Source organism: Crotalus tigris, unplaced genomic scaffold (genome assembly GCF_016545835.1).
Source record: "Crotalus tigris isolate CLP2741 ecotype Arizona unplaced genomic scaffold, ASM1654583v1 scf7180000017631.5181431, whole genome shotgun sequence".
Classification (NCBI taxonomy): domain Eukaryota; kingdom Metazoa; phylum Chordata; class Lepidosauria; order Squamata; family Viperidae; genus Crotalus; species Crotalus tigris.
Genome location: NW_024096525.1, coordinates 1,680,962 through 1,704,724, shown reverse-complemented (window position 1 = coordinate 1,704,724; position 23,763 = coordinate 1,680,962). Strand labels below are relative to the sequence as shown.

The following is a 23,763-nucleotide window of genomic DNA, read 5'->3' as shown; positions in this document are numbered from 1 at the left end:
TAATACAAATATTTCCTTTTAATGCAACATTTCCTTGCTTTATTGGTCTTATACAAAAAAGTAATTCATTATATAAAATTCATGTATTGTGAATTAGAACACAAAGCTAACATTTTTAACACTAGAGCTTTATATTAATATGATTATATTGCAACCAATCTTTTTCCTGAGTTAACCACTTTATATGTACGTATCTAATATATTGCCAATAAGTTATTTTACAGTAACAAAATTATAATGTAAGAAAAGGTATCTGATGCTTATCAGTGCAAAGGAATGCTACTAAACCTTTCTTCATGGAGATTAGAGTTCATATCTGCTCAATGCATATAAAATGATCTAATTTATCTAAAATATTTCAGTTCACATTGTAGCAAAGATAAATATAATTACAAATAAGCAGAATATAAAATTATTTCTTGACCAAGAATACAGAATTCAAGTACTTATATTAAAATTAACATTATTCATGCATAATATTTTCCTGCTGAACTTCAAATGAAAGTAATAAATATGATGATGAAATATATGTACAGGAGTTCCAATGTTCTCTTTTTGTTATGCGGTAAAACAATGTACATCACTACCCGAGTGTCCAAGAGTTTGTAAAAACCTGAAACAAAATGTATTAAATGGAAAATTAACCCCAATCTAATTGTGTAAAAAAGTAATGTTTTTATTTCCTCACAAGCTAAAAGATAATTAAAAGTATATTCTCTCACAGGCACATGAATTCTTAATGTATGGAATGAAGAAGAGAACATTCATTCGTCACATTTACCATATTAATTTTGTTTAAAGTTTTTATTTGACCTGTTTCACAATTGAAAAGTAAATCAAAGTTCAAAAGGAACTATAAGTGTGGTTCTTTTAAAAACACAGTCTTTGACTAGAACTCTATTCTGAGTCATATATTAATTTAGTGGTGCAAGGATTATTGAAAATTGCTTCCAAATAGATCCTTTGAATATTAGTCTTAATTACTGATTCATATTGATAAATGTACATATAAACCCGTCTGGCCAGTCAAACTAAGGGTTTTATGTGGCAAAAGATGGCTTGTCCAATGAGCCATGACTGAATCAACAGCAATTAACAAAAAGCATACATTCATACGTACTCTGGTATGGAGGTTACGTACTTACATAGCTGAGTTAAAATATCCACAAAATGCATTGGACCCACAATGATTCAAACCGGAGCTTAAGCAAACTGGGATACAAATTTGTCAACGTATTTAATGTACTCTTTCCTACTTATGCTCAAAACATTGCAGTGTTCAAAACATTTCACGTAAAGTGTGAGACTGTTTAAAACAGTGGTTCTCAATCTTTTTATACTGGCGACCCCGGTCATAAGGAGGCGGTGCGCATGTGTGGTGCCGCCCCCTGCGTGGCACACATGCGTGGCACTGCCCCTGCGTGGCACGCATGCGCGGCACCGCCCCTGCGCAGCACGCATGCGCGGTGCCTCCCCCATGTGCTGCCCCGTGCGGCGCGCATGCACGGTGGCGCCCCCATTCACCGCCCCATGCGCGGCGCAGCACCGGCTGAGGAAAAAAATGGCAGATCGCGTTGTTTGGCGACTGCCTGAAATGGTCGTTCGATCCCAAATGGGGTCGCGACCCAGAGGCTGAGAACCGCTGGTTTAAAACGTTTAAAATAGGCAATGTGGAAAATATGCAGTTTAACAGTATTTATCTCCTGTTCCCATTTCACTTACTGTATTCCTTGTTCCATAAATGGTAATGGACCACAAATGCATATAAGTATTTTAGACTTGTGTTGACTTCTCTTCACAAATTCAGAAAGCAGAGAGAGGGAGATTTTTCCTTGTTTGCCTGGCCATTCTTTCTTTGGCTCCGAGAGAACAAACTGAATGTCAAACCTGAGAAACAGTAATTAAAGATACCAATGTTTAAAAGGCACGTTTCAAATGCTTAGAAATCCATATGCATTCCATCATCCTCACGCAACTACCAATTCATGCATAACATAAAGGTAGTTCTCAATTAGCGGTGACATCAGCAAGTAAGATGGTGATGAAAAAGTAACTTTATTACCAATCCTGATATTTAGGACCTTCAGGGCTCCATAGAGCAAAATAAATGCTGAAATAAGGTCACAAGCATTTAGCAACAACTTTGCTTAATGACCAAGTTGCAAGTCCCAATTGTAGTTGCTAAACAAGGACTATCTGTAGGTAAGAAACTGAACCAGCATCCTGAACCTGGTTAGTTCTGCTTTATACTCTTTACTACCGACACAATAATGCAAAAGTTGGATCCAGAATTGACCTTCCATCAGCCAAAGGGACTGAGATCACTACTAAAAGACAAACAGTTTTTCTCCTCACGCTGTTACATTGTTCTCGAGTGTATGTAATCTGAAGTAGATTTTTAGGGACATCAAGAAAACCAATGAACAGCAGGGAATTACATCCTTTTCTCTTCCTTAAGCCAATCAGAGTGAATGACTGCTCACAAAAGCTCTGGAGGCCCATTGAAAAATTGATTATTAAGATAATGTGCTAGGACAGTCATTTATTTCAAGTACTAATCATTTTCAAATATTCTGGCTTTTTTTAGAATATACTACGGAGGTAATGAACTTTGCTCTCAAGTCTTCCTAGCTTATGCGTCTAAGAAATGATGATCTATTAAAAAAAAAACTTAAAAGCAGAACCTGTTACCCTTTGCATACAGGAGAGGGTATCATCTGCTCATATTAGTCTTATTTTTTTTTGTAAAGATTTTATTGTTTTTTTTTCATCAACATATGTTAATTTTTCCAATCAACAAGTCGTCTGGAATTTGCTATGCTAATACATGTTCAATTCCTAATCCTTCATTCTTTCCTCTAGCCAAGAATAAAATAGGTTCCAAATTTAATAGTAGTCTGTATCTTCTTTATCTTTCAACCTCATAGTTAATCTGTCCATCTCTGCACATTCCAATATTTTCCTGATTATTTCTTCTTCTGATGGCAATCCTTCATTCTTCCAGTATTGTGCAAAAATGTGTAAGATTAAATATAATTTCTGCTTATTAGTCTTTTCAGGCATAATACCTAGTAAAAAAAAGTTCAGGTTTAAAATCCACTTGTTCACCCAATATTTTGTCTAACCACATATGTATTTTTCTCCAATAGGCCTTTGCCTTACCACATGTCCACCAAATGTGATAATATGTGCCTATGTTATGTTTACATTTCCAACATCTATCTGACATATTTTTAAACATTTTTGCTAATCTTGCTGGTGGCAGGTGCCATCTATAAAATATTTTATATAGATTTTCTTTGTATGAGGTTGACATTGTTATTTTGTAGTTTCTCTCCCATAACATTTGCCATTTTTCTAATTCTATATTATAGCCAAAAAAATTTGCCCACCTTGTCATTGTTTCTTTCACTTGTTCACTTTCCATATCCAAAATTAACAAAATGTTATACATTTTCTTGATTAATTTCTCATCTGAGGTTAACAAAATCTTATCAAACACAGTTTGATCCTTATAAAATCCATACATTTTTACATCTTTTTCATATCTACTTTATATCTGTAAATGTGCCCACCAGGACAAGTTAATTCCCTGATTTTCCAGTTCTTGTTTAGATTTTAATTTCCCATCAATATCTAGAATATCTTTATATGTCCATATTTTTTCAAAGTCTACCAAGTTTGGATGTATAAATGCCTCCCTCACTGATAAGCACCCTGGAATTTTTAAATATATTTTAGCTTTAATTTTTTCCCATACTGTTGACAAGGTATTTCTTATAAAATGATTTTGAAAGTACTTATAGACTTTATTTTTCCCGTACCATAAGAAAGCGTGCCACCCCAATTGTAAGTCATGTCCCTCTAAATACAATAACCTTTTATTTCTAAGTGTTATCTTTCACCCATGTTAACACAGATGCTTGGTAATACAACGTCCATTCTGGCAACCCAAAACCTCCATTTTCCTTAGCATCTTGTAATGTTTTCATCTTAATTCTAGCTTTTTTCCCCTGCCAAATAAAGTTCAAAACCAATGAATTTAAATCTTGAAAGAATTTTCTCTCAAGTTTTATTAGAATCGTTTGAAATAGAAATAAAATCTTCGGCAACACATTCATTTTTACTGTAGCAATTCTTCCTAATCATATTAGTCTTATCTTTATCCAACCCTGGCAATTCATTTATTTAGCTCAAACAATCCCAGAATGCCACAGCTATTAGCATACAGGTTGTACTGTATGAATGCTTCCATACCTATCAGCATATATACAATATACATTGTGGCGAGATAGGAGGCAAACAAATTTAATAAATAAATAAAAACATTATATGTTAGAGATATCAAAAAGACATAGAATGTGGTCACAAAGTTTGGAAACAATAAAAACAATTATGATTGTATCTGTTATTCTAGAAGGGAGGGCATGGAACAATGGATTTTGATAGTAGAACAAAATACTAAAAGAGGCAGAGTCCTTCCATCACTGACCAAGGTGGATTTAACATGGATGTTTTAACTGGATTTCTGAGTGGGGCAGGAACTCAGATTTGGAAGCCTAAGTGGTCCCCTTCCAACTCCACTGATTCTTCCCCAAAAGAAGTCCCTGCTTAAATGGTGGGCTTTTGTATCACATTATATGAACAGCAGACACGATAAAAACAAAAAAAAAACAAACACGAAGTCATTGTATACTTCAGTTTCTGGAAACTATTAAATTACCTTGTGTCCTTAAGGGCTAACTGTTCCAGCTGACTTTTCCAAAGTATATCATCTTCTGTCTTGTTGAAGAACATCATTTTTACTGCCCTTAAAGGGATATTTCAATATTTAATGTTCAGTTCTAAAAATCTGTGAACAAACAGTATTCTTTGAAAAACACAACCCTGAACACCTCAGTAAGAATTCCCAGAATGTTTTTAGCTAATCCACTTATTCAGCTCTAGTAGCAGATCTCTGAAACACACAAAAAATAGTAAGATGTGATGGTTCCAGCTTTCTGCTTGCCCCTTCTTTGCTCATATCCCTTCTGCGCATTTGAAAATACAGCACCCTGTATAAAATGGTACTTTAGAACTGAGTCCCTTATAAACTTACTGAGAAAACAGGTACCCCCATCTATCCACTGAAACAGTCCTTCCCATCCCACTTTGTTCTTTCTTGAATGGAGGGAGGACAAATTAATCCTTCTCAACTGTTTTCTTACTTCACGGGGTTTGTAACTACATATTCTAGCTTTTTAAAAATAGAAATAGACTATTTTCAGTATTCCTTTCAGTATTCCTCCAATATTATTGAATATGGAAAGCCCATTATGTAAGAAAGTGGGGGCCAGGTTTAGTCCAGAATTATAAGGAGTCAACAAAAGCAATGAAATTAAACTAAAGTCATTTCATGTTTTTATTTCAGCAACTTGACTGCCATAAAGAAAATGATTCTCATGGCATCTGGGCCAAAGGGTGACATGCTTTTATGAAGTTTATGATGCGATTTTCAGCTATGCTGCTATTTTAACCAAACAACATTAGAGATGGTATAGATCAGTGGTTCTCAACCTTTCTAATGCCGTGACCCCATAATACAGTTCCCCATGTTGTGGTGACCCCCAAGTGGGTGTGGCCACCAATAAGAGGGAGTAGGACTGCTAGGGAAAAGGGAAAAAATGGCGGACAGCGTGGTTTGGCGACCCCCGTGAAATGGTCATTCGACCCCAAATGGGGTCCCGACCCACAGGTTGAGAACCACTGGTATAGATTCAAACATAATTGCTCTAGACTACAATCACTGTGTCACTAAGAATGGAAGATGGGAGGGAGGGAGGGAGGGAGGGAGGGAGGGAGGGAGGGAGGGAGGAAGGAAGGAAGGAAGGAAGGAAGGAAGGAAGGAAGGAAGGAAGGAAGGAAGGAAGGGGGCACTGCTTTTCCAAGAAAAAGTGAGTGAAAGCCAGTGTTATCAGCACAAGATTATTAAAGGTAAATATTTACAGGCAATGCTCCCTGTGACATATAACAGGGAAGTATGCTGAGTTCTGCCATGGCACATCCATGAGAAGGGACTGGTTTGTTGAGTTTTATAACCATATAGCAAGTTGCGTGAGAAGCTGGCTTATTAGCAAAATGCCTTGCCTGTAAATTTCTCAGTGCCTCTGCATCTGGCATTACCCCTATGTGTATTCCCAGATACAGTCTTGTGTTATGCTGTGCATCTCACTATTTATCACATGCAGTGGTTAAACATGGGGCCAGTGTGGTTCAGGCATACAAATAGTAACATAAAAACGGAATAGGTTGTAATGGGCTCAGGTTACACTTTGCTTTCCGTGTAAAGAATTTTGTCTTTAGAAGGAGTTTAACAGATCTTGTTGATGGAATGGGGGAGGCAGCTCAGTGTTGGTTTCTCCCTTTTGCTGTTGTAATGGTATGTGGCAATGACCTTGGGAAACAGAAGGAAGAGCTACAGAGCAAACTAAAAGTATATGCTGGCAGCCATTATTACGAAGTTGGTCACTCAGCAGTTACCTGAACAGTATAGTTTATTTGAAGTAATAAAAAGAAAAGGCTTTGAATGCCCCAAATGAACAGGAATAGATAGCATACTAAAAAGCAGAGACATCACCCTGCCAACAAAAGTGCGTATAGTCCAGGCCATGGTTTTCCCAGTTGCAATGTATGGCTGTGAAAGTTGGACCATAAGAAAGGCTGAGCGCCAAAGAATTGAGGCCTTTGAACTATGGTGCTGGAGAAGACTCCTGCGAGTCCCTTGGACTGCAAGGCGTTCAAACCGGTCAGTCCTAGAAGAGATCAACCACGACTGCTCTTTAGAAGGCCAGATCCTGAAGTTGAAACTCAAGTACTTTGGCCACCTAATGAGAAGGAAGGACTCACTGGAGAAGGGACTAATGCTGGGAAAGACTGAGGGCAATAGAAGAAGGGGACGACAGAGAATGAGATGGCTGGATGGAGTCACTGAAGCAGTAGGTGTGAACTTAAATGGACTCCAGAAGATGGTAGAGAACAGGAAGACCTGGAGGAACATTGTCCATGGAGTCGTGATGGGTCGGACACGACTTCGCAACTAACAACAACAAGGTTGTAGAACAGAAAGATACCTGAGGGTAGGACTATTACTTAAGGCATAGCTGAGCAGTTTAACCATCGGTGTGAATCCGGTGCCTCCTGCCAATAAAAGCAAATCTTCTACATCTTCCAGTTGTGATTTTCTAAAAGTACCTTCAGGATTACTCAGAGAAATATAGTCCCCTATTAAAAAATGAAATAGTACAAATATAGTACAATAAATGTTAAAAGATTAGAAAATCACAAATGTTCCCCCGATAGATGCAAGTTAGCATCAATCTCAAAAAACCCGCAAGTATTCTACAGAAAATGGAACAAATGAAATCGGGCAATTTGCAGTCTACACAATACTATTCTTTTTTTAAAAAATGCATAATATCTTTTGAAAATATTTTAAAAATGAAAAAGAAAAACTAATACATTTTAAGATGCTCTGAGAGGGGAAGAGAAACGTCTGTCTTACCTATTTGTAAAGTGTCAAGCACCGGTGTAAAAAGTCCTTCAGGATAAATTTTAATTATAAAAGATATTTGTGCCTTATCATTGGAAGAGGGGATTTTGAATGGTGATACCAAACAAGATAATACTGGTGTGTAAGGCTTGACTATCTCTGTACCTAAGGAAAGACAATGCAAAAAAAAATCCATAATAAGAAGCATTAAATATTACAAGTAGCTTTAGTGCAAAAAGATATGAATGTTAAGAACAAACATATTAATATCTGGGTGAATAATAAAAACCATAGATTAAGTACGGCACTTATGACCAATTTATTTCTAAATAAACCAAAGATCAATGCATGATCATGCTATGAACTACCTCTTAGGTGTTATTTTGTTTGATTAGAATATTACTGTCAACCTATTTTGTATATCATCTGTCTCTACCCTTCCTATCCAATCCATGCTGTAGATACTTTTGGCCAAGGAGTGTCAGTAACAGGGCCCCATAGGAAACCTATTTATGCCATGCCAAAGATCAACACCAATATCTAAAATACATATATTAAATGTGTCAAAATCACCAGATTGCAGAAAATACCTTATAATTGGTGAGCAAAAAAACCTGCTGTATAAGATATATGTTTTTCCCTTAGTAAAAAAATCAACCACTTGTACATTCCTTGAAAATTAGAATTAGGACCAATAATTTCTAGAAGCAGGGTGAGATTTTCACCTCATTACCTGTAATTGTTTGTTTGAGGTAAAGATGGTGTCCCACTGGCACTTGGAGATGTGTTCCTGGCGGTAACTCTACACAGAACAGTCTAGTATCATGACTGACGTTTGTCTTTGACAACAGCTTGCATTTCCTATAATACAAACCTTAGAAACACAAAAACCAAGGAATTAACTGAATGTACTTTGCACAAGTATTAACACTGTTAAACATTTATGCTTTAAATACATTTAAAATCTTTGTTCTATTCAGGAGTTTCAGAAAGAAATTTCTCAATGACCTGAACTCCCTTTATAGAAACAGAATGAAAATTCTCAATCTGAGTTACTGAAATTCTATGCCTCTTACAAAGAATATCAAACAAGTGTCATTATTCTGCTCACTACTATTTTTCAAATATTACATTAATATTTTAATCTCAAAATGTTAACATTTATATTTACTGGTATATTAATGTCAATATATTCAAATTCTTGAGATATAGATTCAAAGAACATTTCTAGCCAAAAGTCTGGTCCACATATTCAAGTCTTACAGTGTAAAACAAATCAATTATAGACATGATGATGCAAAGGTACATCATTACAAGCTGATACTATGCCAGTGTAGCAGATAAGAGCCACTTTTTCTCCGAGTGGCAAACAAAACGAATAATAATAATAATAAAAATAATAATAATAATAAAGTTGGAAGGGACCTTGGAGGTCATCTGGTCCAACCCCCTGCTCAGGCAGGAACCCCTATACCATTTCAGAAAAATGGCCGTCCAGTCTCTTCTTAAAAACTTCCAGTGTTGGAGCATTCACCACCTCTGGAGGCAGGTTGTTCCACTGGTTAATTGTTCTAACTGTCAGGAAGTTTCTCCTTAGTTCTAGGTTGCTTCTCTCCTTGATTAGTTTCCATCCGTTGCTTCTCGTCCTGCCTTCAGGCGCTTTGGAGAATAGCTTGACTCCCTCTTCTTTGTGGCAGCCCCTGAGATATTGGAACACTGCTATTATGTCCTCCCTCGTTCTTCTCTTCATTAAACCAGACTGTCCCAGTGAACCACACAATGGTCTAATCATCATTCATGTTGCTTTTTCACCCAGACTCTGCTGAAAATTTATTCGAAAATAAGCTACTTATAATCGATCAATGCTTTAACAAAAGCAAGGGTAAACAGAAGGTAAGACAGAAACTCAAGCACAATCAGGAGATGATCACTATTCACCTCGTTTTAGAGGCATTTCTTTATATCCTCAGAGGTTAGAGCATTCATCAATATTAAAAACCTTCTCTCTTCCCTAACTCTTATCATTCTGCTTTTGGCCAAAGTAAAAGCACAAGTTTGACAGACATCCTGCTTTATTAATCTAAACTGCTTGGAGGCAGTGATGTTCTGAGCTACAAAGTGTACACAGTTGCACACAGTTATGTATGATTCCACCAAAGAGCATCTCCTAAAACTATCATATCGTTGCAAGTATTGATTCAGATCCTGTTGAGATTGTTATTGTTGTTAGTTGCGAAGTCGTGTCAAAACCAATTTTGTCAGGAGTTCAGGAGATGATCTTAATTGTAGTTAAGATGCAGTAATAGAATCTGAAAAGCCTGCCCAAAGCATTTTCTGTCCTATCTAATACTAAACACACTTAGATCTTTCTCATGATCTCCTTTTTGTCAGGAACTGTGTAATCTTTTCTGCAAATCTCCCCTTAATGACTTGCCCCAGCTTTCCTGAAGGTCAGCTCTATATTCCTTCACAGATCTATAGAGCAGGAATTTCTGTTATACCCTAAAATTATGAGGAGTTGTGCAGAAATGAACGTTGAGTGGAACAATAAAATGTATTACCTCTATCTGTACATTTGACAAAAGAATTATGATTCTCTAGAGGCTGCCCAAGTATTTTCCAGGACAAATTTTCTTTCTTCTTCAGAACAAATTCCACTTTTCCCACATTTTCAGAAATCTGTACTAAAAAGATACATAGTATTGTTCTATAGCAATGCACCTACAACATTTTGCACAGGTAATGTAATTTTAGAAATCAAGCGCTGCTGGAGGGCAATTTCATTCAGTTTCTTAAAACAGGACGTGTAGTGTTACTGAATGAAACTTTTTTTATACATACATAAACTTCCAAAATATATGTATGTCATGGTCTGAAAGCACATTTTTACAACTAAAGCAGTGTTTGGATTAGATCCCCTTGCATGGGTAACAGAATACAAATGTATACAATAAAAAAAATTAAAATATAAAGCAAGAGTCTTGGGGGCAGGGAGATGTACACACCTTTGAGTCAGTGTTGACTCTTGTTGACTACCTGGACCAGCGGTTCTCAACCTATGGGTCGCGACCCCATTTGGGGTCGAACGACCATTTTATGGGGGTCGCCAAACAACACGATCTGCCATTTTTCCCCCTCAGGGGGCGGCGCCGCGCATGCGCGCCGCGCATGGGGGCGGCGCCACGCACAGGGGCGGCGCCGCGCATGCGCGGCGCATCTGTGTGACCAGGGGTCGCTGTATAAAAAGGTTGAGAACCACTGACCTGGACTAATCCCTGCAGTCTTCTTGGCAAGGTTTTTCAGAAGTGGTTTGCCTTTGCCTCCTTCTGACAACCGAGAGAGAATGACTGACCAAGGGTCACCCAATAATAATAATAATAATAATAATAATAATAATAGTAATAATAAAGTTGGAAGGGACCGTGGAGGTCATCTAGTCCAACCCTCTGCTCAGGCAGGAAACCCTATACCATTGGTTGGTTTAGCTTAGGTTAAATTTTGTTATTGTGGGATCCTTGGTGCTCTCTGAGCTTGATGGTTTTCTTGCAGACTTTTCATTACCAAACGAGATAGCATCATCAATGCCTGATGATTTGGTTATTCTTGTGTATTCTGGCACTATTTATTTTTTGTGATCTTTTAAAAGAAAGAAGAAAAATTGAAGAAGAAAAAAAAAACCCTGACTTGATTCTAGTACTAGTTCTTGGAATGTGGAACTGTTGTACAATTATATCTGCTCTAATATAATATAGCCTGTAAGAGTAGTGAATTTTTTTTTTGCTTTAACATTTTGCAAATTCCTTATTTTATATTTTGAAAACTTTCAATAAATTCTTTGTTCCAGCTTTCCTATTGTTTTTTCTCTTTCCACTCTCTAATTATTTAAAAATATTTAAAAAAAAATACCAGAAAAAATCAAAACAGAATATTCATATTACATCAGCTCCTGAGTATGTTAGCAAAAGGAAGCAAAAAAAAAAGCATGTTTGAACCGAAAAATAACATACTTACTTACCTATCATATCTTTATAAACTGCATAACTCAGTTCTGAAACAGATGCATATAGTCTGGTTAAATAAAGTCTTTAATTTACATAAGATTATTAGTTATAAAGTCTGTTAAGCAATAAGGTAAGAAGAAAATGTGAAACTGTTTAAACATGGATCATGGTGTAATTCAGTTTATGAAAATCTGTACAATGAAAACTTACACAATGAGCTATTTGGCACAATTCCATTACTACATGAATGAGCCTTAGATTTGTGGAGTTTTCCTCTCTTCCCATGGTATGTAATAGTTCCAAAACTGTTTTTGCATGTAAAACAGGCTTGCACTAACCTGGAAAAAACAAATTTGCAGCAACCACTCATGTGTAATAAAGAGCTTTGATAAAATATATGCAAACCAGAGGTTTTCAAGTAGCGTCAAATCACTGAACCTGAGCAAGAAGTGAGCATATCTGGAATTCCTTATTTCCCTGGGAAAAGGAATGGATAACCCAATGGGAGATCAGATATGCTGTATTCCTAGTTAAGTTCATGGTTTCATTAAGATGGACTTGGAAACAGTCCGACGTAAAATTTAGAGAATTGCTGCTTCTTATAGAAGTCGTTTCTGACCTACTTCAAACCATACATCTTAGTATTTTGATGCTTCCTGTATTTCCACTCATCAGATGTGCCTAATGCAAAAAACACAGAGATGCATTTTCCATTTGCTCCAGTTGCTGAAATTCAGTATTGAGGAATCCGAAACTTTTTGATAATCACATTTTTCACTTGGTTTAGGTGCTTTTTAAACATCTTGCTCAAGAACAGGAAAAAGTGCAAAAAAAAAAAAAAAAGCTCCAAGAATAAACACTTTTTCTTCTGTCACACAGTGTAGCACATTTTACATCATTGGATCCTAGTTTCATGATATAAATGCAGCCTTCACCATTTACAAAAGCTGACAAATGTACATAATATTGGCATCAGGCGAACGTGTGTTATGTTAATGCAGTCATAATCCACTTATTTACTGATAAAGTGTGAACAAAATTAATATGCCAATAAAGAGCTTACCGACATGTATAAGGTACGAGAAGTCTTTCACAATTATTTCTCCTCTTAATGTATGTTCTTGAACATCTGCTATCACCGATTCAGAATTCATATCCTTTCAGAGGGAAGGAAAATGGGGATGGAGTACAAACAGCTGTTACAACATTGTTATACATTATTATCACTAGGCACAATCAATGGCATTTTACAAAGTAATAAGAAGCAACAAGAAGAAAGTGAAGATGAGGGAACTAGATGAAGAGTGCATATTTGGTTCAATTTAACTATTTATGTTTAGCTTCAGGAGGTGATTTAAAAATCATAGAAAGGTGATTTTTACATAGTAGGAGAAGAGTCATACTAATAGTCTAGAAGTAAATTTTAAACATGTGAGACAGCAAAAAAAGATGTCTGAGGGAGATTGTGGTTAATAAATATGAAAAATAAATAAATATCATAAACAAATAAATAAGTGTTCTCAAGAAATGAATTAAGATACATCTAAACATTTAAAAATAACAGAGCTAGAAAAGAAACAAAGGCAAAGCCTATACTGAAAAAAGAGAAGATTACAATATTGCAAATGTTTTCCAGCAGTTGAATTTATTTACCTTTTGTTTAGTGTATATTACCACAGTGACTGAATCTTGTGTCTGGAACCAGTCATAACTGAAATAAATTGAGAAAACTGTAAATTTTTGTTTGTAAAAAATATGTGCCTCCACGGAGATTTTTCTTTATGTGTGATTTATTAAATATTATTTAATTGTGAGACGGTCATAGAAATAATTTTAGGCTTTCTTAAACTGAAGGAAAACATCACAAGAATTCTGATAAACAAATAGGGTATTGAGATGGAGGCCGGGGATGTCGCGCAAGTTAATCTGGACCTCATTTCTCGGCTGCAGAGGCCCTTTCCTGAAGGCCTCTATTGGCAAAATGGAGGTCGGGGGGCGCCACCTGCGTCAATCTGGAGCTCGTTTCTCAGCTGCAGGGGCCTTTCTTGAAGGCCTCCGCTGGCAAAACAGAGGCTGGGGGCGACGCGCACAAGTGATGGCGAGTGGCTGCAGAAGTGGGCCAGCGAGACGAGGCAGGTGTCGGGGCATGGGAAGCCTGGCTGCGGCGGTCCTAAGGTAAGTGGGTAAGACATCCCCCGAAAATAAGACCTAGTGCCTCTTTTGGAGGCAAAAAAGATATAAGACCAGGTCTTATTTTTGGGGAAACACGATATTTAAGTACTACAAACTGCAACTGAGTTGTGAAAAGAAAGAATTTGGAGTGGGGTTTTTTTTAGCAGGGGATCTAGAATAAAGAAAAAGTAAATCAAGATCAGTTGAAAAATATGTTAAGTGATTTGCTGAAATAACTTATTTTTAAAAGAAGAAGGAGGGGTAAAGTGCTATTATTTTATTCTTGGGTTTTATTATTCCTCAGTTATAAAACAGAAGTGCTATTTTGTTTGTTTCAGTAAGTTCTTGCTTTGCTGGCCAGTCTGAGGTGTTATACTAGAATCTCCAACTACTTATATACACATTTGGATATGTAAAACACACGCTCTCCATACTAAACTTTCCAAGTTCAATCCCTGGTATCACCAAATACAACTCTAAAGGTGAGTTTTCTAAAGTGTTAACAATACTAACAGTTTACTAATATCCAAGCTTACATATCAACTTAACCATAACCTTAACAAGAAACCAATCTGATCCTTAGGCAATTGTGGCTTATCAAACCGCTATTTATATAACCAATGCTTAATTCAAGGTATGAACCCTGACCGTATGAAGTGGCTTTCTAGGTTCCTATACCCCACTAAGTTCGACAGGTAGAGCGGAGAATTAATTCTGTCCCAAATCAACATTGTGTGACTTGTTCTGACTGGTAGACCTGTCTTGATAACTCTGAGCCAGTAGAAATCAATGACATTTTGTGTCAGAGAACCAAAGTCAAAAATGTTACTTGCATTAGAGTCAATCTACAAATTGTGAGACTTAACCCCAGATCTGGACAATGGCTTGAAACTATCCATATTCAGTTGATTGTCTGAAACAGCTAAGTGCTAGAAGCAATCCTGGTGTCACTACAGGTATATGACCAGCAAACCTTGAACTTGCTATTATATCAAAATTATTCTGCAGCATTTGAAACAATGGATTACCATTGCTCAATATTTATCCTTAGACTGATTTATCTGACACATTGGCTTTGATCAGAACTTTTCTAAACAACCCTGGATAGAAGAACCAAATATTTATCTATTCATTTTTCTGAGGCATACCCAGAGGCAGGAGAATACTTCTGTGTTCTAGCAATGATAGATTTTTGCCATCCTGAGCTACCTACTCCAACATGAACATTCACAAGTCTATTTTTTAAAAAAATAATTATCCTTCCAGTTGAAGGCAACTCCAAGAGACTTCATGGAAATATTCATGTAGTTTTCTTGACAAAATGCAGAATGGTTTCCTGATGTCTTGTTTTCTTCTGATCTCTTAAATCTATTCTATAGCCCTGGGCAATCTCCCAACCAAGCACTAGCAGACCAGACTTTGAGAACAAAATTATGTTAAAATGGGTAAAAATTAGTCTCTATAATACTGTTTGATTTGTTCCAATTACTAAATAAATTATATAATATACTTCCAATATATTTTCATTCAGTCTTTCCTTAAAATAAATAGAATCCTACTTAATGCTGAAAAATGACAATACCTGGGAACTATTTCTTTGGAACAGTCATCCAAATCTTTTTTTTTCGGAAGAATGCCTACAAAATATAAGAAGAACAGTAATGCACAATGGTTAACATTATTGTAGCATTAATGATTTATCAGCCTAATCTACTTCTCAGGACAGCAGAATATGTTCCCGATTTTCATGAACAAAGGGTTAGATGAAAAATACTATTCATTTTGTTACTTATCATTTCCTTCAAATAATCATAAAAGCTGACGGAGATGGCTACTGGAAATAATTCAAAACTTCCAGTTTCAAATTTGTCTGTTTAAGATAAATATTTGGTTACACAATCCTAGCATAAGAAATAGGAGGGACATCACAGAACATCTTAAACTAAACTATTATTATTATTATTTAAATTTATTACGACTGCCCACTCCAAATGTCTTGAGTGGCCTTTTCAGACATAGAAATATCCAGAACTACAGAAATGAGGAAAATATTGGCTTGCAGGTCACTTTTTTAAAAGCCACATGAAATGGAAAAAACCTGGCATGTAATTTCTTTTTAATCTCAGATGAATCATGAGTACTTGCATATCAATTGTTATATGTTGTCATTTTAATTTGTAAATAAAACTTTCAATATGTACAGCAGTTGCAAATTCAGAAACATAAGAAATCACTTACAAGGTTGCCAAGCAATTATCACTGAAGAACTCATAAAAGAACCTTAAAAAGCAATTTTGACTGTACAACAGCACTTATTTGTGCTTGCACAAACTCTCCTGAGTGGAGGGATAAAAAGAGCCCTAGCTCCAATACATGCACGGGGACACCGTACAAACCTCGATATTTAGTAATGTTTCTATTATAATCAGCTAAATATAACTTTCAAAACTTATTTCAGTATCTTGGATTTCCTTACATAATCATATTTAGTTTGGCTTGACTTTAACAGGGGTGAAAAAAACCCCTACAATGTCATGGTGTGTTGGGGTTGTGTCTGTCAAATAAAGATTCACTGTTAGGCTTCTCTTGAATCTTAACAATTGAGTTTGCATATTTTTCTTTTATAAAAATCCAAACAACCATAAACTGGCAGCAAAGAGAAAATATCAAGCTCTAATAAGCACAAATGTGTTGTTGAAACTGCTGGTCTAAAGAAACAACCCTGGATAAGAAATAACAAAGCAGAAAAACAATTACAAAAAAAATAGAAAATGGTTTTTATCAATGGGTTTATAGGGAACTAAACAGCCTGTGACATGTTATCATTTCAATTGTGTCATAATTTCAGAGATATTTACCTAAATAGGTCAGCAGAATTATCATCGGTGGGATATTTAGCTAAATAGATCAACCAAATTATCATGTGTGGGGAAAAGAACAGCGGAAGCAGGAACACTTTCTGACTTCCTGCTGGCTTCCTCATTGACTTGTGAGAAGCTGGCAGGCAGAAAGTCAATGGGGAAGGGTCACAAGTTGCTTGGCTAAGTCTTCCCACCTGTGGCCATCCCCAAGGCCCTCTGCACTTGTGCCATGCCAGTTACTCATGCACCCTTATGCACCCTCCCTAATCCATGCCACTATCCTGCACATCATTCCTACCTATACCATCACACCCCCTGCCCCGTCTGCATTGCCCCTCACACATTTAACTCTTGCCTCTCCTCTCAGGCCCTCCCCTCACATCCTCATGCACCATCTCTAACCCTTACCACACCTCTTACACATCCTCTCATTCCTTTCCCACCCTAGCAGTAGCTACTAACCTACCTGCTGGCCTTGGACTTGCAACTTCCTGCTGGCTTCCCCACTGATTTTGCCTGTGGGAAGCTGGCAGGGAGTGTCAGCAATCATAATGAGTTTAGAATTCCTATCGGCTTCCCTGTTGACTTGTGGGAATCTGTCAGGGAGCATTGGAAATAACAATCATGTGACTGTGGCTGACCACAGCAGCACAGCACGTTGAAGCGGCTATAACTTTTCCAAATTTCAATGCAACAAAAGTAATGGGAGAATGGGATTTTTTATACATTCTATTAGACCATTTGAGGTACCTTGGTTCAAAAACTGTTGCCCTCTGATGCACCATTTCACCCAATGGAAGATTACAAACAGACAAACAGTTTTAATAAGTTTTAATTATTATATAGATGAAAGATAATAAAGGTAACCTTTTACTTTGGTTTTGACATGTTATTAATATTAGTATTATTCTTTCTAATGAATTTTAATGAATTTTTACTGTAACCAAGTATTGTACATCATAAAAATGGAACACCTATTAATAACTTCTTCATAACACCTCTGATACTAACATAAGCAATTTCTCCATTACTAAATTACAATGTCTTCAAAGTATCACATAGCTGATGTTCTTGTCCTTATTATAGTTATTTTGGCATAATGAAGTCTAAATGGGTCAGGAAGATACTATTAATTGCTAATAGAAAACAACTGTAGAACACCTAGTTTCTGGTCTTGATCCTTGACACTATTTCTTTTTCTTTTGTTTCTAGAAGGAAGTCAAAAGGGAAACTTCTTCCTTCCTCTTCCTCCCCAGAAAATATGCAGTCTATAATCTAAGTCTGTGATTTAGCCCAGAATAAATCCAAACATAAGTACAAATCCAAAATGAACACATTTAGAAAACAGACAAGCACACCACATAAAGGAATACAACTGCCACGTTGGTTGCAGTAAAAAGTACCAGCAACGTAAAAATTATTGTTCATTCTTACCGAAGAAAAGAAAAAGTCCCCACCACAGTAAAATATACCCTAATACTGTACATCCTCATTCACAATAAAAGATGCTCCTATTTATGAACTACTGTAGTTTTTTTTCAGTATAGCATGACCTGCTTTATTCTTTATAGAAACTAAGGAATTCAGTGTTCTTTTATTTCTGAAAAACCCCTTTCCCCACTGCTATTAGTGGAACTCTACTTCAGTAGAATCTTGTCAAACATGCCCCTTCCTCAGCAGATGCACCCTATGATGGAGGCAATTACACTTCTGCCCAACATGCAAGAAGACTCAATAATATTTACTAACTTAATGAAGTTCCAACAAGAAATGGTCAAGTATTTCTAAGTGTTCAGAGTATTTTTGCATATAAGCTACAAAATATTAGCTTTAAAGATTAAAATTTGTTTTTGCTCATGTACAAAAAGTTCACAATTTCATTTAAAAGTCTGGCATTCATTCGGCTTATTAAAAGAATGTCTTTCCAGTTACTGTTTTTTTTAAATGTACATCACTTTGAATCATTATTTCTGTATTCTTTTGTGAAAATGTAGCATTGTTGAGTTTCAGTCTGATACTTGATTCACAAAGTCAAACTTCAGAAATTATGATGGAAAGCTTATTGAAAATATTAATTGCCTACTGTAATACAGAAAAAATATTATTACGTTATTAGAATTTTGGAAAAATCTATATCATATTTTATCTTTTGCAGTGTCATTTTAGATAATCACATCTCAAACATCTTTGATATCTTAATAATCTTAGCTCAGCTGAATATAAATGATACTTTCACTCCATTATAGTTCTCTCTTGTGGGTCAAAATTTTGTCATACAACTCTAATTTCACCAAAATCAAGTTGAGTGAACTCTAAGTTCACCAACTTTGAACAAATGAGAATTCTAAAATAAATCTGAAGTTGATTTCTGAAGCTATTAAATAATTTCTATTATCCAATTCAGCTGAAACAGAAATTTATAGACACCGTAGAGACTTTTTGTACTTTCTATATTGTATTGGAAGAAAGGAAAGAAACCTGTATATCAGTGGTGGTGAACTATGGCACTCAGAGCCCTTAGAGTCCCAGCCCCACCTCCCCCCATGGCCCCCTCCTCACCAGCAGCCCCCCTGGAGGAGAGTCGCCCCCAGGGGCAGCCCACGCAGAGCAGCGCAACCAAGGACATGGCAGCCGGGCAATAGGGACAAAACTCCACCCTCACTCCCCATCACACGTAGATGATGCTGTGGGGTGCAGGCGGAGGGTGTGGCTGCTACGGTGCTGCAGGGCCGCCTGGGCGATCTGCTGCGGCAGGCCATGGAGGTGGTGGGTGGCCCTGTGGGCAGGGCGATTTTTCGGCAGTCTCTAAAAGGTTCGCCATCACTGCTGTATATGAACAAAAGTATTTTACAAAATTTAGCATCTGATTTGATTAATTCTGGGATTCTACTTTATTGTGTTTTTTGAGATTTTGCAAAAGAATAGAAAAATTGTCATAGAGAAATAGAAGATAGCAAAAGGTCATCTGGTGATTTTAGCCACACTAAAACAGGTTTAGAAATAAATTCAGTTACCTGGCTATCTCTGGAAACTAACCGGATATTTACAATATTATTGTTATCAGATTAAAAATTAGTATTTCCGCCTCTCAGTATAAATTACAGTAATACTAAAAATATAGGATACTTCAAGCTGACAGTTATGTTGAACCATCAATTCACCTCTACACTAAACAAGCCAATATATTTCAGAGCTGCTGCATCCAGAAGACATTCCCTTTGTCTAACAGGATGCAAAATCAGATTATGCATGGCCTCTTAAAGGGGTAGTCTCCCTTTTCATTACACATAATCCTCAACTTACAACCAGTCACTTAACAACCATTCAAAATTATGACAGACACAGGAAAGTTACAACTCCAAAGTTACAACTGCAGCACTACCTCCATGGTCATGTGAATGGATTTTGGGCCATTAGCACTTGTTCACAGTTGCCAAACATCCTGTAATCTTGTGATCTCCATTTGCAATTTCTCTGCCGGCTTCCCCAAAAAGTCAATGGGGAAGCCAGAAGGGAAGTTTTCAAACTGCTGTTGCCTGCTAAACGATTTGCCTCCACAGGGCTACAGAAAAGAAGCCTGGATTTTCAGGATGCAAGCTTTTTGCTTCAGCCCAACACTGGCATTTCTTCCCTCCTCCCCTCCATACACAGAAGATAACTACAGCACTGGGCTGGAGAAAATAAGTTTGCATCCTACAGTTCAGAAAATTTACTAGGTTTCTAGCCAGAAATGTTTCTGAATGGAAGAAAGATGCTAATAGCACATAGAAGGGAGGAAAAATCCTCTGTGGGACATCCAAAGTTTCCTTTCTCTAGCTCAGTGGTTCTCAACCTTTCTAATGCCGCGACCCCATAATACAGTTCCCCATATTGTGGTGACCCCCAACCACTTATACATCATCGGGTGCCAGGGGCGTGGCCAAAGAAAAGGGGGGAAAAATGGCAGACAGCCTTGTTTGGCGACCCCCGTGAAATGGTCGTTCGACCCCAAATGGGGTCCCGACCCACAGGTTGAGAACCACTGCTCTAGCTCAATGCTGTTCTCTTCTGCACATGGAAGAAAGACTGATAGACCAGAGAAACGAAATTTGGGGATCTGAGCTTCATTTCTCTGATTCAGTTCATGATATTCATGTCTGCAGCCCTTTCCATGCTCAGGAATTTAATTTAGCTAGAACAGCAGCACGGTCTAGCAAAGGATCTAAAACATGATTTGAATTTTATTCAAATACCTCTGTAAAACAACTGAATGGTCTGCAATAGACCAATATAAACAAATAAATAAAGTTATAACCTATTTAATAAACATTTTTTAAAAAAAAAATCTTTGAGATCACTTATTCTTTGCTGCCAACCAAATTTTGAATTTCCATCGATATGAATATATTTTAAATAAAAAATCCTTCTCTTGGGAAAGAATGAGTTTCTTGAAAAAGAAATCAGTGTTAAGTATTAAATTGCCTAATTTAGAGAACATCTGTTTCCTCTTAGAAAGACATCTAAGACCTTCTACATTCCAGAAAAGGATTAAAATATGTCAAAAAATGCACATTAAGCAATTATTATAGTCACAGGCCAAGGGCAAAAATAATTTACTTAACTGGGATAAATGTTTAAAATAATTGAAAATGAAGCATAAACAATCACAAAGGAACCCCCCCCCCAAAGAACCCTAAAAACTAAAAGATTTTTAAAACCAAAGAAAAATACAATGAAAAAAGGAACCTGAAAAAAAATTTCCAAAACCTGTGCTGCAAGGATTTACTCCTCACCTACCCCAAGACAAGATGGCCCATCTCCCTCTAGAAAAATACTAAATATTTCAACACTACCACTTATTTTCTTCAATTGATTCTAAAACAGGGGTCCTCAACCTTGGCAACTTTAAGACTAGTGGACTTCAACTCCCAGAATTCCTCAGCCAGCTTTGCTGGCTGAGGAATTCTGGGAGTTGAAGTCCACAAGTCTTAAAGTTGCCAAGGTTGAGAACCCGTTCTAAAACAATAAGCCTCTGTCCAACTTCATAGGAATCATTGGAAAAAGTAAATAAATTACTCCATTTTTGTTTTATTGCTAAATGAAATTTACTGAATAACTTCTGCTTCTAAACCAGGGGTGTCAAACTGCCAGCCCGCAGGCCGGTTTCATCATACCGGAGCCGCGCCCACCTCATTGCCGGCAACGGAGAAAAAGCTCCGATACGTTGTGCGACGTCACGTGACGTCGCAAGTTGGACATGTCTGTTCTAAACCATCTGTGTGGGCAGCTTTGAAAAAAAAATCATCTTTCAAAATAATTTTTTACCAAAGTATCATTTGCTAAGATCCCACTTAGCAAGATAAATACAGAATATAAACCCATATTATAGATCGCAAGAATCTCACAAAATAGGATTGGGAGTTTATACTGAATAGAAGCAGATGTCTGTACAATAAGCACTTTTTATTTTATTATCTATCAAATTTAGATACTGCCATCTCACCCTCACTTTCAATTTCTGGCTTATATTCATTCGTTCCTGTTTCAGTTTAAAAAAACATACTTATATTTCTCCATAAATGCAGTTACAAACTAATTTTGCTCAGCATTATAAGGAATGTTTTTTTATAAACTGGGCCCTGTAACATCTTCCTGAATGTCTATATTTTTAAACTGTTTCTCATTCCATTATATATTTCAAGCTGAGTTATCCTTGTTTTGTGTGAATCAATTAAGGGATTTAGTGCCATCATTTTCTGAACTAAAATATCTACTTCATCTCTGAAAAGACTGTTTCATATAATGCACTGAAATTTTTATAGAAGGCTGTAATTGATGGGAAATTGCTTCTGAAGTGAAGCAGTCCCACCAAGTTTTCTCAGTTGCCTTTTCTAGTCAAGAATAATTTCAAAGCTAAATCTTTATGCTGTTCTTCAGTTTGCTCAAGAAATGGTTTTCCCTCAGGAGGGAGGTGACCCACAATTTATCACCACAAAACAATATTATAAATGAAGAAAGACAAAACAGGTCTTCTGTTTACCAGATAAACTCTTAACCTAGGAAATATCTAGTACCAATTTATCACCAAGCCAACCAGAAATCCAAAGAAAGCCCAAACTAGAAGACTCTTCTACAATGATGCAAAACTTTGCCAAACAGCACTAACCACACTGTCACATTCCTACATAAGGACATTTCTATGTATTAGTTTCCCCCCCCCCCCATTTTTAGAAGAGATGGAGAAGAAAGCTGAGCTTTAAATAAACTCTGCTATATGATATTCAAGCAAGGTAGTATAAGAATTGGAAGTAAAAAAGGGGGGAGGATCAAGAGCAGTGTCATTGGAACAGACTTTTTGTAAAAAGGCCCAAAAAAATTCAGATCAGTACATTCTCATTCTTTCTCATTTTAAGAATGCCATTATTTTTAGAACATGGCATAAAGCAGTAAGAAATAGGGGGTAAAATATAATTACAAGATTTTGCTGATCCACAGATGAATACATACTTCCTTTTCTTTACTGTATGAAAAAAATGGTGGATATTATCATACTTACCATTCAAGGTCCTGTTTTCTTCAATTACAGGGGGACAAATTTCTGTAAGGTATGCAAAAAAAAAATGCTGTAGTGATCACAATAGAGAAAATCTCTCTCATTATGATACTATGTGCAAACATTCTGGGCAAAAAAAAGTACCAAGAGCTTTATTTAAGAAAAAGCAACCAGAGCTTAATTTTAACCACATAAAAAATAACAGCTCTAAGAAATGTGAGTACTGAAGTGAAGAGAAAGCTATTTCTAACTAGATGGAGATACTTCCTTCACAACTGCAATCATTTTAAATACATGAAACATTGAGTAGTGTTTATGTCCATAAAAAGTATACCGGCAATACGCTCTAATATGTAGGATGTCATGTAGTGAATGACAAATATACTTGGCATCTACTGGAGAATGAAAAATCATGATAGCGAAACAGCACGAACATTTTATGTTTCAGTAATGGAAAATGATTTACTCTATGCCCTTAGATCAGTGCTTCTGATCTAAGGGCAAATGTTCTGCGCATGCGTGGCGGCACGTGCATGCACGATGGCGCCCCCATGCGCAACGCGCATGCGTGACACCCCCATGCGCGGCACGCATGCGCGACCCCATGTGCGGCGCGTGTGCACGGCGGTGCCCCCATGCACAGCGCGCATGTGCGGCACCGCCCCCAGG

General features: G+C 36.8%; 1 protein-coding gene across 3 annotated transcripts in view; it reads right to left on the bottom strand.

The window, feature by feature from the left end:
• Positions 1 to 23,763, bottom strand: part of LOC120304200 (cytochrome b5 reductase 4) — a 36,431-nt gene continuing 12,668 nt past the window's right edge. Inside the window, exons 5-16 of one of the 3 annotated variants that reach the window (XM_039334492.1) lie at positions 23,098 to 23,139; positions 15,284 to 15,338; positions 13,183 to 13,240; positions 12,593 to 12,686; positions 11,544 to 11,576; positions 10,090 to 10,212; positions 8,262 to 8,402; positions 7,541 to 7,693; positions 7,110 to 7,260; positions 4,724 to 4,810; positions 1,723 to 1,887; positions 1 to 613 (exon numbers count right to left, since the gene is read on the bottom strand). In XM_039334492.1, the coding sequence (XP_039190426.1) occupies positions 559 to 613; positions 1,723 to 1,887; positions 4,724 to 4,810; positions 7,110 to 7,260; positions 7,541 to 7,693; positions 8,262 to 8,402; positions 10,090 to 10,212; positions 11,544 to 11,576; positions 12,593 to 12,686; positions 13,183 to 13,240; positions 15,284 to 15,338; positions 23,098 to 23,139 (1,157 nt within the window). In that variant the 3' untranslated portion in view covers positions 1 to 558. Of the gene's footprint in view, positions 614 to 1,722; positions 1,888 to 4,723; positions 4,853 to 7,109; positions 7,261 to 7,540; positions 7,694 to 8,261; positions 8,403 to 10,089; positions 10,213 to 11,543; positions 11,577 to 12,592; positions 12,687 to 13,182; positions 13,241 to 15,283; positions 15,339 to 23,097; positions 23,140 to 23,763 lie in introns of those variants that run through there. The other 2 variants (XM_039334493.1, XM_039334494.1) reach the window with 2 other exon arrangements.